The sequence below is a fragment of the Polyergus mexicanus genome, unplaced genomic scaffold (genome assembly GCF_030449975.1).
Source record: "Polyergus mexicanus isolate NDT 795.1 unplaced genomic scaffold, iyPolMexi1.0 SCAF_1, whole genome shotgun sequence".
Lineage (NCBI taxonomy): Eukaryota > Metazoa > Arthropoda > Insecta > Hymenoptera > Formicidae > Polyergus > Polyergus mexicanus.
Window position 1 is genome coordinate 8,756,111 of NW_027223321.1, and position 17,217 is coordinate 8,773,327.

Consider the following 17,217-nt stretch of genomic DNA (forward strand, 5'->3'; position numbering starts at 1 on the left):
TCAAAATATGTCAGATTAAAATATAAAATAACTCGAAAAGTACTTAATGAAAAAATACTTTATTGTAGCGTTTTGGAAAGCTCTCGATGTCAGCTACAAGAATACTACATAAAAAATGGGGGTTTCTATTTAAGATTTTAAAGTTGACCTTCACACGACCTTCAAATGATTTTCCAAGGTCAAATTATTGTCACCATCTTATGGCCCCCTTGAAGCCACACAACTTTTGTTTGAAACATTTTTCTCTTCCGGGCTTGGTTTTTGAGATATTCGACTGGATGGATTAAAATGGGCCACCCAGTATATATTTTGAAACTTTTACTCGTCTCTCTTTTACGCGCTGTATTTAACGCAAAGCTAAGCGAGTTACGCAGAAATTTAGCAGATAGACTCAAGAGATAGAAATAGACTCTGCGATATATAGATTTGTATGACGCGTTCTTCAAGCACACGTGGGAATTCTTGCGAGTAGAACAAGAACGATTCTGGTCAGACGCGCGATCGCGCAATCTTTTTCGTCCGATAAACGCGGGCTGTGAGTAACGATTATGAGCCGAGTCGGTCGTTTTATATAGCTCGAAAAAATACAGAAAGATCATTCTCTCTGTAATATTCGTGTAATATGATTTTTTCATATTCGCGCTTTACGTGTTTCTCGCTTCGCACACAAAACTCAATGGGCCTCGAATTATCAGCAAATGAACAACCGGCACACGCGTACTGTAAGTAAAAATAACGCGGTTTGCCGCGCTTTCACTTACTTCCGATACCGCATTTATCGGCATTCAACCGCGTTACTCTTATTAAATGCACGTAGCGATGACTCGCAGAACGCAAGTTTCTACGAGACACACAAATATATACAGACATCACCGATTAATAGTAATGGCAATAATAATAATTATAATAACGATGATGATGATAATAATAATAATAATAATAATAATAATTATAACAATAATCAATAATAATAATCATAGCACGTTAGGTAGGACCAACGGACGTAGCTGGCGTCAGCGTCAATCTGCGAGCTAATTGGCACTAATTCGTTATTGTTTATCGGGGTTAAAAGGCGAGAGAAGGAGAAGAGATAGAGATAGAGAAGTAACACATCTACGTGGCAAAGTACGCTATCCATAGGGACTAAAAGGAAATAGGAAAAAAAAAAAAGTAAAGCGGAAATCTCTTAACAAATATTGAAAAATCAGAATCGGACAAGGGAAAAGGGGCGTGTAGATAGAGAGGGACGCGAGGTACGAAAGAAAACCGGTCCCACTTCATCGGGTCCATCGACATCGGGCACTCGGCTGGCGTTTCTGACTGCGGCAACATCTGCAATAATCGAGGTATTCTCTCCAAGTTCATTAGTTTTGCGTCTGTCCTTCACAATCTAATATTTGCCGTATGGACATAGTCACAAGTTCTATATATATAAATACACACACACACATATATATATATATATATGTAATTTGACTCTTTGGCTTCCCGCTCCACTTTTCTCTCTCGCTTTACGTCAGCGTCTGGCCACCGCTCTTCTCTTTCGGCGACTTGCGAAACGGAGAAGGCGATCGAGAGAGAGAGAGAGAGAGAGAGAGAAAAAGAGAAAGAAAGTGATAGATAGTTATATATATATAGTGAGGAAATTGTGAAAGAAAGTTAAAGAAATGCGTGCAAGAGACTGTAAGTGAAGCAAGAAAAAAAAGAAAAAAAAAAAGAGGGCCGTCTCTCTTAGAACCCGTACTTCTTGTCTTTCTATCTTTACAATACCTGAAAAATTTACGAAAGAGACATTGATTTAGTTTGTAATATCATTTCTCGTGAATATCCAAGTGTATGGTGTTCTCTTGTTCAAATCTCCAACTCGCTGCTGTCGTCGGCATCTTCTTTGAGGAAATGGGATAACGATTTTGTAATTGTGTTTGTGATATATGTTTGTATACGTGAAGCGTGTAAGTATGTGTGTCGGTATGTGCATGCGCGTATATATATATATATATATATATATATATATGTATATTTACATGTTCGACGATGATTTTGTTCTATACAAATCGAGGATGCACGAGCCTGTGAATGGCTCGCGCGTGTCATATGCGGTGATAAATCTGCACTTTTACGTGCTCGGGATATAAACTTTGTATCGTACACTTGACAAACATTCAGATATGGCGTACCAATTCCAAAGAGTGCATTACGTCGCGACGATACATCTCGACACGATCCTCGTTGGCGAGACGTTGATATGTATACAATGTACATTGAGGGTAATGAAAAGACATATTACAGAGCTCATCGTAATATCGTAAATAGTCAAAACCGAAAGAACTTTGAAGCTATTTGAAAGAGAGAAACAAACATGTAATACTTAAATTAATGAAAACAGCGGAAAATTTGTTTATTGTACAAACGCATTTGTTGCAATTTATTATTGAAATATTATCGCGTTGCTAAAATCTTGCTATTGTTTTTAAATACGAACTTGTTAATTTTTCATAGGTTTTGAAGAAAATGTGTAAAAATTTGATCGGGGAAAGGATTTGAAAAGAATAAAAACGGTTTAAGTTTTCTCGCGGCATCGAACCATCGACGGGTCATCCAAAACAGGGAACGAGAAGAAAAAAATGAAGAGAATTGGCGAAACAAAGAATTCACCCGTATTCCGTGGGAGCGTTTCGTTTTCTGAGAGTTGCCGATGTCGTATAACCCACGAGGCAAATTCGGACGAAAAGGCGATTCCGTCGGTGATATACGCGGTGTATGCACCCTTGGGAAATTGAAAACCACTTTTAGAGAATGAGACTTCCCTGCCAACAAGCTGGTCTGCCGCAATCATCCATGTGAGACTTTTCCTCCATTGTGTCCGGGTGTGGCTGCAGGTCTTCCGCGCGACGTCGCTGAAAGTCTTTCTCGCTCGCTCTTTCTCTCTCTTTTACTTCTGCTTTTTCTTTTCTCTATAGCTTTTAATCTTTATTCCCCTGGATAACAAATACGCTCGTGTCCCGGAGACAAGGTTTACGTATCGAAACACGGCGATCGAGTCCGCATCGGAAAAAGGGGTTCGTCGTCCACCTCCGCGCTGTTTACGAATAACGCTACGATTTCGAAACGGCCGCCGTCCAGTCGTATTTTGTGTCAAACACGTTCGTAAAGATAATCTCGATTATTCGACCAAAACGAGCTCATTAGTCGAATCGTTGACCCCCGATCGCCAATTTTTATGACCATAATTAATCATTTCTCGTGTTTAATAATAAAAAAAAAAAAAACCAGCAAAAAAGAGAACAATCGCCTTCGCGATCAACCCGCTAGCGTATCTTCTTCAGAGCAATCAGTGGAATCAGGCCAAGAGAGCGGTCGGAGGACAACGGCGGAACAGTTTCTAATTTAAGAACCGTCCTGCTTAATAAACGAATCGCGAGCGAGCGAGTGTACCGCTAACATTGTCAACAAACGCGCATCAAATGCGAGAGACTAAGAGACAGATCTGACAACGGAAGTTGGACAACGACATTTCATCGCCTGGCCCACACACCTCCCAACAAACCCGTCGTATCTGTTCGTTTCTCTTCTACTGTTTCTTTTTCTTAATTTTTTTTTTTTTTTTTTCGCTGTCTTCTATGTATCTTTCGGGGACTCTTAGTGTAGCGTTTTTGTGTGGGGCAGCAAAACAGCAGCGGGGTTGATAGCCGGGTTTCGTGCAGCGCAGCTTGTCAGCAGGGTGGTGTACGTGTCATTCGTAAAAGATTTCTTTTCTCAACTACATCTTATTTACAAGAATGTGACCGTTCCATTTCCCTTGTTTCGTTGTATCAACCCGATTGAAAATAATTATATATAATTCAACATAATCCATATATAAAAAGATTTCCCACAAATTATGTATACTTTAATACAATTATATTGCACGTGTGATTATTAAATTATATATAACTTAAAATGTTATTAATTTTAGAATTAATTAAATGCTTTATTCGACAGGCAAAATATCTGTCTAATAGAGTAATGCGATATAAATTCTTAGCGTTAACTCTCGAAAATTTGGACGGGAAATGGATCGTGCACACGGCTGCGAAAGTATTTGTATTCATTATGACCTAAGAGGTACCGAACAGGTGATTGGTGTATTGCAACTAGTTCTTTGCACCTGGGTAGCTGCGATAGGCTGCTAGAAAGAGAGAAATAGAACAGTGGTGTTTTGGTGATGTTAACAAGAATTTTGCCTCGTGTACTACTCACTACACACTACAGAAACGGCTGAACATCATACAGGAGATTTAAAATATGGACAAACACAAAAGCGACAAACATGGGACGAGAACTATACAACGTATCGTCGGGAGAAAATTAAATTGTAAAATCGAAAATAGTGATTGCACTATAAAAAGATCGGGAGACAGAGTTCAAGGATAGGAAAGAGAAAGGTAAAGTTAAAATAAATGTCTCTATGGTAGTTATACAGGAGACGATGCTTTTCTTACATTCCTATAAAAAAATTAGCTGAAAGAATAAATATTGTGAAGAAGGGGCATGTATTCTTATCGATTACAATATCAAAAAATATATTGTTTCACGTGACATCATATATTAATTTAATTAATGTGATAATTTTTAATTTGGACTTAAATTAAAACAGGTAATAAATATGTCATTATGATATGATGATTCATCGTACTCCTAACATAACTATCATGCACTTCAAGCACTGCGCAACAATTGGCCAATGTTATTGTTTCATCGTTCATCTCTGTCTGTCACGCGCGATAACAATCGTATGTATAAATATTAGTGGTATAGGGACTAACGCGATTAAGAGAGAGGCTTGACAACGTATACACTCGTCCGTAGATTGGCAAAAAGCAGCGCAGCAAAGAAAAGATCCTTTCGACATAAACCCAAGAAACTGAATAAGAGAATGATAGAAAGAGATTCTGATAGATGAAAAACAAGAGTAAAGAAAATATGGATTCGTGAGGGGAGAAAGTGAGATCCGGAATTAAAGTGTGGGAGGAAGTAGAGATCATGTGTGGTGGAGGGAAACATGCGTGCACTTCCAGTCCTTTTGTTCTCAGCGGGTGATCCTCGGCCTGTACAAAAGACCTTTACGAGATTTCGTGCGTCGATATTCTCCAATTCTTCGATTTCAGAATTTTTCAAATTTTCGTCCGCTCAAGCGGGTTTTTTGATAGAGAAAAGTACAGTGGGACGGCGATATGATCGTAATGATAATCTCGCGGGCGATGTGCGAGAGATAGAAAGAGAGAAAGCGAGAGATCAACGATCTTAGAATACAAGATGCTTGCCAAGCAATTGATTCAGAGGAATTATGTTCGAATAAAAAAGAAAAAAGAAAAAAAGTGAAGCAATTTTGTTCCAAGCTTACGCGTTAGGCGAAAGCGCGATCTATTCTTCTCTTTCTTTGTTTTTCACATTTATATTACTCCAAGACAAGTCTATTATGTATACGTACATGATATACTTTCAATATATGTATATATTCTAAAGCGAAAAATTTTTGCGACACACACAAAGTTGCTTAGTTAATCGCAGATAATGTAATAGAAATGTGCATTACAAAATATATCTAATGATTCATTTAAATTAATTAAATCCATTTTCGATAATAAAAAATAATATCTTTCTGGACATGATGCTTGATGGATATAATTAATATTTGTCCTTTTAAAGAAGAAGAAAAAAAAATGATAATTCACATTACATCACTTTCAGTCACAAAATATCTACACTTTTATAGCAGAAATTTAATAAATAATTCTTTTTAATGTGGTAAATGCATTGCGACAACAGTGAAACTTGATATCGCGAAACACATCCCCGTCATTTCTTCTTCACGACAAGCGACATCAACACCACTGTACTTTATTATCGCAGCCCAACAGTAAAAAGGATAGAGCATCGGGCGCTATTTTACCCTTTCTGACATCGACCAATTTTCAGCGGAGATAATTAAAAAAAAAAAAAGAAAAAAAAATGAAAAAAAGACGCCACACTTGCATGAAGCACACGCCACATGGAATGATCTGCGAGGTCGAGGCTGGAAAAAGGCAGAAAGGCAGAAAAAGAAGAAAGTAGAAAGGAAAAGAGATTATTACGTGTCGTCGCTTGACCCATTAACATAAAGAATTTATATTCATTCGCCGTTGAATAAAACGATTGCATTCTATGTAATAAAGTATAATAGATATAGAACAATTTTTTTTTATACCACATATCTTCACTTTTTCCCCGCATGATATACTAACACATAATGTATACATCCAGACAACATTATCTCTCGCTGACATTTTCGTAAAATAAATTCTATAAAAAAAAATGTAAATTCTGCTTTCATCATGTCATTTATATTCATCTGAGATTTTCTTTAATGGGACAATCGTTGACACAGAATATGGTAAGAAGCGTCGGTGTTTTCACGACAAAAATCATGTAATGTTACAAAATATTTTCATGAATTATGTCAAATTGAACTTTTCTTTCGTACGTCATGTTACAATTCCATTTCATTAATATAAGATAGAGTTTTGTTGCAACTCACCGACGATCAAAATGTATAAACAAAGATAGAACAGACAGTTTGGACGCATGATGAAGAAAAAAACAAGGGGGGGCAACCCTCTGTGTTATTTGAGAGAAGATTTTATAGGAAAATAATGGACTTTTTGTTACGTGAAGAAAGAAAAAGTCGATGAGGTACTCAAATTAGTCATCGAATAAAATTAAGGAAAGTATCTGGGAGGAACGAGATAAAACAAAAGCGCAAACAAAAAAAAAACAGGAGGAATAAACTAGAATCGAGAGCAATGAGAAAAAAAGAACATAATTGTGAGAGTTAATGTTACAGAGAAGAAGGGAAGAAAATGTGAGAAATGGAAGTAATAAAGAAATAGAGAGAGAGAGAGAGAGAGAGAGAGAGAGAGAGAGAGAGAGAGAGAGAGAGAATGCATTACCGCAATGCTAGCCCGAGATTGTGCGGCCTTAATGTGGGCTTGAAGGTGCAGAGGGGGGTGGAAATAGCGGCAGGGGTCCCGATTGCATCGGCCCTTGACAGCGTCCATGCAGACCGTCACAGAGCCGTCCTCGTTCGCCTGCACCGTCTCGAGGGGGTGCGCAAACCGGCACTCCGTCTCGCCGCGTTTGCACGCCCCGCGTTGAAACTCGCGACATACCTACAGCAAGAGCGAACACGCATGGCATGGCACTCTATCTATGTGGGCGAAAGGGGCTCTTAGGGGCGGGGGGGGGGGAGGGCTAGAGGCTAAAGGGGCTGGCTGGCTGGCTTGGCAGGGCCGGGGGACGCAGAAGTTAGAGAGGGAAGGTCGATGGGAGGTCGCCAAGGGTGGCAGGGGATAATGGGTGAGGCGATTGTCGCTGGCTCTCCTTCGATTACGATCGCACATTTACGCTGCTTGATAGTTGCTGAGAGTTAAAGATGGATAAGATAGATGGATATATACACAGAGGAAAGAAGTAAGGATCGGGTTTCTTAGTAATAAAAAAAAAACCGATGACATTATGACGTTTTGACATTTAACGCAAATCTCTCATCCGATTCGCATTGATCTCTCTCGGTCGGATTATGTTAGGTTAAATTTTTCGTATGACATTTGGAAGAAGTTTTTGTCTTATAAAATATTTCTAAAATAATAATGAAGCTTTTAATTTTTTACATTTTTTTTTTTATATATGCTGCATGATTAAATAAAAAGATAGGCTTTTTTTTAGATTTCTCAAAATATAAATAAATATGTAGAAATAGTCTACGTCGAATATTAACTTTATTTAATCAAATTATGTTCGCGATATGAAAATAGGTGTATCCTGCTATTTAAATTGGAATAATTCAAAAGTAACAAAACATAGAATATACAATAGAATTGCAGTGAGTACCGCGAGGACACGTTCTTATTAATGATTTTCTTATAATGCGTACGATGTGACTGATGAAAAAACTTCAAAGAGAATCGAATAAGAGAAAGGAACTCTGGATTTATCTGAATAGGATAGATGATAGATTAACTAATATTATATAAAAGGGAAGTAGAGATTTTTGTGAATAGCAGATACGGAACATTGGCCCGCGTTACGGAATAGGATCTTTCTACTTTGGCATGGACGAGCATTGGCCATGAATACACGTTGCAGAACACATAAAGTACGCGAGAAGTCAATTAATAGGATCGACTAGTAAAACAAACAGCTTCAAAGCCAGTACATCGTAATTTTACGGCGTCTTTAAAAAAACCGCGGTTTTCTCGTTAAAAAAAAAAAAAAAAGCCTTTTCCTTGTCGCAGATTTTTAACTTTACTGTCGCGACGCGTTAATTTACTAAATAAGAATCTTTACATCCTCGCATATATATATGAGTTACAGATATTAATTTAATTCAACATATTTTAAAAACAATTTTAATAAATCAAATTTTCTTTTGCTGACAAATGGACAAATTATATACCTTGCGCGTAAAAATAAAAAAAAACTTAAATCGAATGGATTACAAAAGTTGATTTTTTACAGCTTATAAATATATATATAAAATGAACAGAGAATTTATCGATATATGAGATAAGAATATTGGAATCTTAATAACGTGTATTCACGGTTGACACCTGGCCGCATATAGACTACTATAGGCTATGCTTTTAGTGTATTTGGCAGCCACAATACTCGTGCCGAACCTGGGGCGAAATGTACAGGCGAAACTGTCATATTTTTTATACAAGACGGATGTATATAGAGAGGCAAAAAAAAAAAAAAAAAAAAACGCGCGAAGACAAGAGAAAAACAAAAGATAGGACGGACAAAATGTAGAAGGGAAGAAAAAAAGAGAGAGAGAGAGAGAGAGAGAGAGTAGAGAAAGAGTATAGAAAGAAATGAGAGAGAAAGTATAGAATAACGTGTAGCCAGCAATTGGACCGAGTGATGCGAAAGAGCGTTCCGTTTGTGGACTTCGGGTCTGTTTCGGGGGAGGCGTTTAAAAAAGAGCCAACTTGACATACATTCTTTTTTCTTTGTCGGTATAGTTTTTTTCCTTTTTTTTTCTGGCCGTTGGTACGCTGGCTCCACATGGTAGGTCTTGACACTCAGCTTCGAGATTCGACATTCATGCGGGCAATCGGGCAATTCTCTATCGCGTCTCTATCGATTTTCTCTATGCGCTCTTTTCCGTTCTAACGAAAAGAGTGTCTCTAACGAAAGCGATTTATGCTTGAGAAATTGATGATAAAACAATCTACTTACCGATCATTACACATATACGGAGTGCGTATCTGTAGAGCTCGTAAGGATTATCGTTACTACGAGAACGCGATTATTTTTCACCGGGAATGGACGGAGAGTCCGTGAGACCAGCCGAATCGTATTACCGGACTAATTTTAGCGTCAGCGAGAGAGAAAGAGAGAAAGAGAGAGAGAGAGAGAGACCGGTGCTTACCAACGTCCAGAAAAGGGAGAAATTAGATCGCTACTCTACTCTAATGGAGCTGAAATACCGTGTTCAAATCTGTCAAAGAGAGGCGTAGCATGCGCCGTTACTCGGTGCACCCTCGCCCCGCCCAATAAGGTCGAAGGACACACGGGGTATGGATGGCGATAAGGGAGGATACAGGATAATACGATAAATGCCTTCACGAGCATTCTTCGGTGTATTATCAATCGGGTTAATATGCGTACGTGTTAAAGGAAAACTCTGCAACATGCATCACTTACTACATTCCTTATATGCATTCTCGCTGCGTCTCGAGAAAAGTAGAAAATCGAGTAAGACATCGAACCTGCTGATATTCTCCTTGAGATAATTATAAGAGAAAACTATTTTGGGAAAAAAAAAAAAAAAAAAATTCTTGCTAGATAAAAATTTTGTTGCAGAAAAGTAAGATTGACAAAAAAATTTGCTAATTTTCAGACAAAATTATAGCGTTGAAACTTTTACTTTTCTCAAAGTACGAAATTTGAGAGCGTATTCTAGAGTACTATGCATATTATATATATAGTTTTGAAATCTACGCGCTGAAGCGCTATTATTCACATCTCGTCTAACATAAGCGCTATCTGTCAGTTTCTTTTTCTTTTTCTTTTTCTTTCTTTTTTTTTTATTATTTGATTAAATAATTTCTTTTTCATCGAATAAATTTATGTAGACATTACGCGAGTACTTGCGTTCAATGCAACAGGATAATAAAGGTAATAGTGCGCAATTATACGCGCGAGCGTCACTTCCGCGCGCAAAGTGACGCTTGCTCGTGTTTGCTTCACTTTCTCCGCGCGCCTCTCGTTCAAGTGTGTTAATTCGAGTGCACGCACTCGGTCGCACTCGAGTATGAACCACGGGTTAAAGTGGGCGCTTTCGGCAAGCTGGAAAGCTCGTTAGGAAATGCACACGTATACGGACATTAAACGGTAACGAGAGAGAGAAAGAGAGACACTCACGCATGTACACGCGCCGTACATTCTGCATACATATTTGCAGTCGACACAACTGCGTGCAAAGACAAAAGACACAATAGCGTATACGTAGACAGCTACAGAGAATGAAACTGTATGTATGTGTGTACATGTGTATGTCGTATCGCGAATTGTTGCGAGACAGATAGCGTATAGTTGACACCGCGGCTAAAGGAGTGAGAAACAGGTGCGACGAATAATCCTAATTAACGACGGACGGTCGGCAAGTGGCGCGCGCGCGCGCTGCGAGAGTCAATTTTAAGTAACGCTCGTTAATTTTCACCTGAGAAAAATTACGTCAGGGAAAATGCGACACTCCGTAAGATTGCGGCAGAGACGAGTGACGAAACGTTTGAAAAAAATGAAATTTTGGATTTCTGGACCTCTACGAAGGATCCGGAGAGATATAATTTTTTCTTTAATTTACACTTTAGCATAGGACAAGATTACAGACATCTCCTTTATATCGTAGAAAGACATTCCGGGATTTCATTAATTATTTTATTATTTGATGTATGTAAAAATAATTAACAATTTTCACTTTCAACATTGAAATCTCCATCGCTATCTTAGCTTGTAAATTAGAACACGTTCTAGAATCAATTTTCAACTTGCTCTAGTATTACTCTTCCTGATGTAAAATCATGTAATTAATTTTCGATAGTGACTCGGGATTATTTTAAAACGTCTATCAAGAACAAACCATCGCGCATAAATTAGTAATTGAAATTAATTACTGTAGAAATCATTTTTCGTATGTACACGTATGCAGTAAGTACATAATAATTGACAGTAGTTGCACATATCCGAGTGCGCGAGTTAATATTTTTTATACAATTCTCGCGCGTCATAAATCCCACTTTTATTCGTAAATCCGATATATCTCATCCACATTGGACATCTTCTATCTTAGAGATTGTTTAAAACGCGTGAGAGAAGCAACGCGTAGCAAGCATTGAAACGAGCAACGATGTCAGCTGATCCGTCGCGTGCACCGTTCCTCGCGAGAGTTTCGATACAAAATACCGCTTCGTTAGCAAGCATAAAAGATGTGAAATGAAGTCTACTATACTTATCGCGGAAGCGCACGCACACAATGTTACACAGCAGCTGCGAAAAAAAAAAAAAAATAATAATTTACGAAAAAAAGAGAACTTAAAATCATGAAGAACTGTGGGCACATGTGTTTCGTGTCTCGTAAGATGTGTATGCTTGTTTGACGTGTATGTGTGTATACGTACGAGAGAAAAGTGTCTGTTGTATATATATATATATGTTGATAATGTGCCAATAAATATCAAAAATTTGCATGCGATCATACTGCATAAAGCACCTCCTCCTAGCTGTAAAAGTATAAACACATAAGTCGCCGCTGAATGTATACGATAATTAATAGAATTAGTAAATAAGTAACGTGTGTTTGCAATTGCGACAGAACAAAAATCATAACTCTGGCGCTGAAAAATCAGATACACATGTATAAATATATATATATATATATATATATATATTGTGTGTGTGTGTGTGTAGGTATATCAAATGTACTTCTAAATCGGATATATATTTAAAGAGAAATATGTATTATATATATGGTCGCAAAAAAATTATATATATATATATATTGTATTTTGCCGACATAAGACATAATGTATGAAATACGAGAAGCTATAAAGAGCGCATTAGCTTTTTGTGCAGAGCTGTTAGCCGAGTTAGCCGTGCACTCCGATTATCATCGTCAACGACAGTTTTTTTTCACGTATATATATATATATATATATATATATATATATATTAACGAAAAAATATCTCTCCCACACACGAAATCAAAGCCGCGTCAGTACATGCGTTCCTCCTTTCCTCCGCGCGAGGATAAAGCCGCGTTCGCGCGTCGACGAAGCATCGGTGTGACGGGTTTTTGGCTAGCCGACGAAAATAAATCTATGCGTGTGTCTACTGAAGACGGGAAAATTAAATTGTTGAAACGGCCAAGAGAGAAAATAAAATTGGCAGAGAATAGGGGAGAAAAAAAAAAAAGATATCGCGCTGAGATTGGCGGTAAGAAAGGAAACAGAACATAGGGACCACTAGTTAAGTGCCGGCCTGTGAAAAAGAAACGATATGATATATATATATATATACAAAAACACAATATCTATATATCAGCTGCTCTTCCGTTTGTCAGAGTATAAGTATGTCAGTATGAGCGTATATAGCGCAAGAATCCGTTAACATCGAGTAAAAACACTTGAAATTAATATAGACATCACTACTCCTCATTCACTAAAGTCATTCGCTACTACATGTTGTGAAGAATGTCACGGTATTGCTTTCTACACTTCCCTGATTGGTCAAGCTTTTGGCGGCAGACGAGCGCGCGATCAATATGCATGTGAAATAAATATCATTAAAAAAAAAAAAACAAAAAAAAAATGGCAACAATGCGAAAATTTATTAAAGAACATGATAAAATGGAAAAAAATATAATTGTGCCTCGACGTGTAGTGTACTATTCGCCAGAAGTAACTTCGGCCAATCAAGGTTTAATATATTTATTATTACTATGCCAAACAGCGAAAATCCAAACGTGTTTATATCGATATTAATAACATTATATATAAACAGGCAGCAAGCAATTAATTCAAAGAGCATTAATGACATATCGTCCGGGGGTGATGCAGATCTTGCGATCTTCTCCTCTTTTTTTTTTTTCTTGCAGGTGCAAGGGTCAAGGAAGTGAAGGGGGTGGGGGTGGGGGGGGTGGGGGCATTGAGATATCCAGACAGGATGAGTTTCGGGGAGAAATGGGCGAACTTCAATGTCGTCGTCGATATGGACAAGAATTAGCAACGAATCATAACGCGTTTATTCTCGCGAGAAAGACGTTTACGCGCAGGTTACTTGACTTGATAGCCGATTTACTAGCACAATTCCCGATCGAGTATCTCCTCGAATTTCACGAATACGCAAGAAACTATTTCTCATTACAAGCGAAAGTGCGCTACAGAAAAATCTGTATTCTCAAACGGAAAAGAAGAAGAAGAAAAAAAAAAAAAAAAGGATCATATACAGTTTTGAGCATACTTCGCGCAAATTCAACCAAAATAGCGAAGGCAACGAATAAAAGATAAGTAAAATACAAGAAGACTAAGATAAAAGACATACAAAGCACACAAATTTCTTGGTCATTAAATGAACTTGTTAGAATCAATAAACAGTCTGTGCATCAGTTTTCAGTTTCAATTATATTTCTTTTATTTGAGAATTCATCATCAATAAATTTCACGTGACCCGAACTTAGTGCACAAGTCATCGTAGTACATCACAAATAGGTATTGTTATGATTACTAATTATCATCGTTATTGTATGTTACGAAATATTATAATAAGTGTTACCGTAAGACCAATCGTAGTTAATTAATAAATCGATCGTATATTTCCGACTTCTATATCTGCAATATTTAATTAAACGACATTACATTGCGTTATATCCTTACTCTTCTCGTAAACGTTTCCTTTACTTAATCGTAGATACGTGAAATCGGTCATGTATTATCTCGATATGAAGGATAAAGAGGGTGCTATCGTTCTCACTATGATGATCGGGGATAAAGAGGAAGAAGAAGGGACAGATCAGTGCTAAGGTTTGATGTTTGTGAGGATTATAAAATTAATAATAATAATAAAAAAAAAAAAAAAAAAATCTCGAAATTCGTATTGCTAATTCGCGTCGAAAGAATTCTTCGCGTTTCGCCCAGGCTGGAAATTCTATTTGCGAGCGTAAAATTAGTTTTCGCCTAACTTGAGAGCGGTCGGTCGAACTTGCAATATCGATCGCCTAGACAATCGATATATAATACATATGTATCTAGAAAAAGAAAGACACTATATTTTGCATAATTAAATGCGACTCCCCCCCCCCCGCCCCCCCAACCCCCCAAAAAAATAACCTATCGTAGTAAAATTGAAATAATTGTAGCGAGTTACATTTCCTCTCTTTGCATTTATATGCTCTATCAGTTTCTACGATACAAAATACAATTAATTAATTAATTAATTTGTTAACCTACCTACTATATACACATATCACTATGTGCGTATGCATGGATGGACCGGCGCCGCGTGTAAGCGTCATGTATCTGTATATATGATTCTGCATACGTACATAAATTTAGATATCCTCGGACGTTGCGAGAAACGTCCGTAAAAATCACGTTCTTTCGCTGCACGTGCTGCAATGACTCGCAAGGGGACTCTCTCCCGTTCGTTGATTCTTGCGATTAAATATCGATATACAGTTGTGGCGATAAAAATTATTATTGGAATAATAATCACATACACAGACACGACGTACAAGCACGTAAATAATAATAAAATCAATCGAATTGAATCGGCTGTACGTTGATCGTTCTCGATTCTCCTCTCCCATGTTTGTTTGTCGAATAAAAGTGATTGCGAATTGTTCAACTTTCGATGCGCCATAAGATTTGCCATCCTTCGTTGCCTTCGATTACGCGGGTGATAACACTAGAACGGCCGAATCTATCATATTATCAAATAAATTGCTTTTAGAGAAGATATTGCGATTATTTATTTTATAATTTTTTTTTCACTGTTTTAATAAGATGCGATAATAATTTTAATTTATTATCGGAAAAAAAAATCGCTTATCGAGAGCATGATAAAGCACGCGTAATGTATATCTGAAAAATAGTTTCCATTCTCTTTTTAGAATGTAAAATTGATATTCTATTCTAAAGAAATTTATAGAATTCAGTCGTCCTAATTGTTAACCCTCTCATTTCCAAATACATACCGTTAAATATTAAGAAAGACGTTTAAATATTCTCTTAATTACATATAGCTTTTCAATAATTTAGGTTGATTATAATAATATTTATTAAATTTTTTTTTTCTTTTTTTGAGAAATTACTTTATAAATTCTTAATGGGAAAAGAGGGAAAAGCGGCGTGACGGCGGCTCCGGGGAAATCTGCGAAACCCGCGCATTAGAAAACTCCATAGGTGAATGCACGCGGACGCGAAAGTTTCGCCAGGCGATCCCGTTATTGTTTCCGAAATGTTTCTCCAACCGGAGCCCGCGTGCCGAAGGCCGAAGCAATATTACACGACGGTATTTCGGATTATTGCCGTTGCGCGCTTCGCAAAGATCGCATTCTATTTCCGGAAAGCTTCGTCCGCCTTTCCCGAGAAACGCTCTTACACAAGTACGATATAGTATTACGTTACGCTAACTTACGTTTATTCCTAGATATCTTTGTATATATATACGAAATTAATTATTTCTTTCAAGAAACGAACGTGCTTGATAGAAGTACCTGAATTTTTATGACTGTTAGAAACACTTTTTTACGAAGTAATGACGTTACAAAATAGATTATCCCAGCAGCGCGGGAATCAAGGCGAAAGATAAGCCGAGTATGCCACATTCTAGTTTGCATTGCTCGACGACGACATTTTGATGACCCAAAGAAATCAACGATAACGGTCTGCGCGGCACAAAAACCGGCTACGATGAGTCTCTCTTCGTATAATGTATCGAGAGTGCCATCGGTCGTCATATATTATAGTTCATCGTATCGTCAAATATATAAGAAAACAACAAAAATCGTTCGCAAAGAGAAGCTAAAATTCGATAAAATATTTTATAAAATTATTCGACAAATTATTAACCGTCAACAATTTGATAAACGTTGGCAATTTTTTTTTTTTTTAATCATTTCTAATAAGCGCGATTATATATTTATCAAATTGGATAATAAATATGTCAAAGATATTGTCGTAAAATAGTTTTCGTAAAACAGATATGTACAATAATGTATGTAACTGTCACAGAAATTTATCAATTTATCGCGGATACGTAGACATCGTAAATCATACAGGGTGTCCCATTTTAAAGGACCCACTCAAATATCTCAGAAACACTGCGTTAAATCGAAAAATGTTTCAAACAAAAGTTGCGGGGCTTCAAGGGCTGACATCGAGAGCTTTCCAAAACACTATAATAAAGTATTTTTTTATTAAGTACTTATTTTATATTTTAATTTGACATATTTTGATATAAAAAATAAAATATTCAGTTTTCGATAATTTTACCGTAATACTTCTATGTACAGAATAATAAGACAAATTAATTAGTATAAAAAAAAAACAAATAATTGTTTAAAAAAATACATTGTAAATAATTTTCTTAAAAACAATTTTTTTTTTTTTAATGCTAATTGATTTGTCTCATTATTCTGTACATAGAAGTATTACGGTAAAATTATCAAAAACTAAATATTTTACGAGATATTTAATTTTTTATATTAAAATATGTCAAATTAAAATATAAAATAAGTACTTAATAAAAAAATACTTTATTATAGTGTTTTGGAAAGCTCTCGATGTCAGCTACAAGAATACTAAATAAAAAATGGGGGTTTCCATTTAAGATTTTAAAGTTGATCTTCACATGACCTTCAAATGACTTTCCAAGGTCAAATCATTGTTACCATCTTATGGCCCCCTTGAAGCCACACAACTTTTGTTTGAAACATTTTTCGATTTAACGCAGTGTTTCTGAGATATTTGAGTGGGTCCTTCAAAATGGGACACCCTGTGTAACTCGAGATAAGCCGAAAGAAAGATACTCGCGCACAAAATATAATATATATAATTTTACACGACTTTGACAGTCGTATGTTTGCACATTCATTTACTTCTATCAATCAGTCATATATGGTATCTTACTCTCTGT

At 36.8% G+C, this 17,217-nt stretch overlaps 1 protein-coding gene across 16 annotated transcripts in view; it reads right to left on the reverse strand.

Annotated features, from left to right (window-relative positions):
• LOC138933850 (protein muscleblind) overlaps positions 1 to 17,217 on the reverse strand; it is a 420,535-nt gene that overhangs the window by 30,984 nt on the left and 372,334 nt on the right. For 11 of the 16 annotated variants that reach the window (XR_011447055.1, XM_070297025.1, XM_070296992.1 and 8 more), the window contains one exon: positions 6,969 to 7,187. The exons of 3 other annotated variants lie outside the window; for them this stretch is intronic. Coding sequence is in view for 12 of the 13 variants with exons in the window: in XM_070297025.1 (XP_070153126.1) it covers positions 6,969 to 7,187 (219 nt within the window). In the remaining variant the exon portion in view is untranslated. Of the gene's footprint in view, positions 1 to 153; positions 4,169 to 6,968; positions 7,188 to 17,217 lie in introns of those variants that run through there. 2 more of the 16 variants (XM_070297057.1, XM_070297048.1) reach the window with 2 other exon arrangements.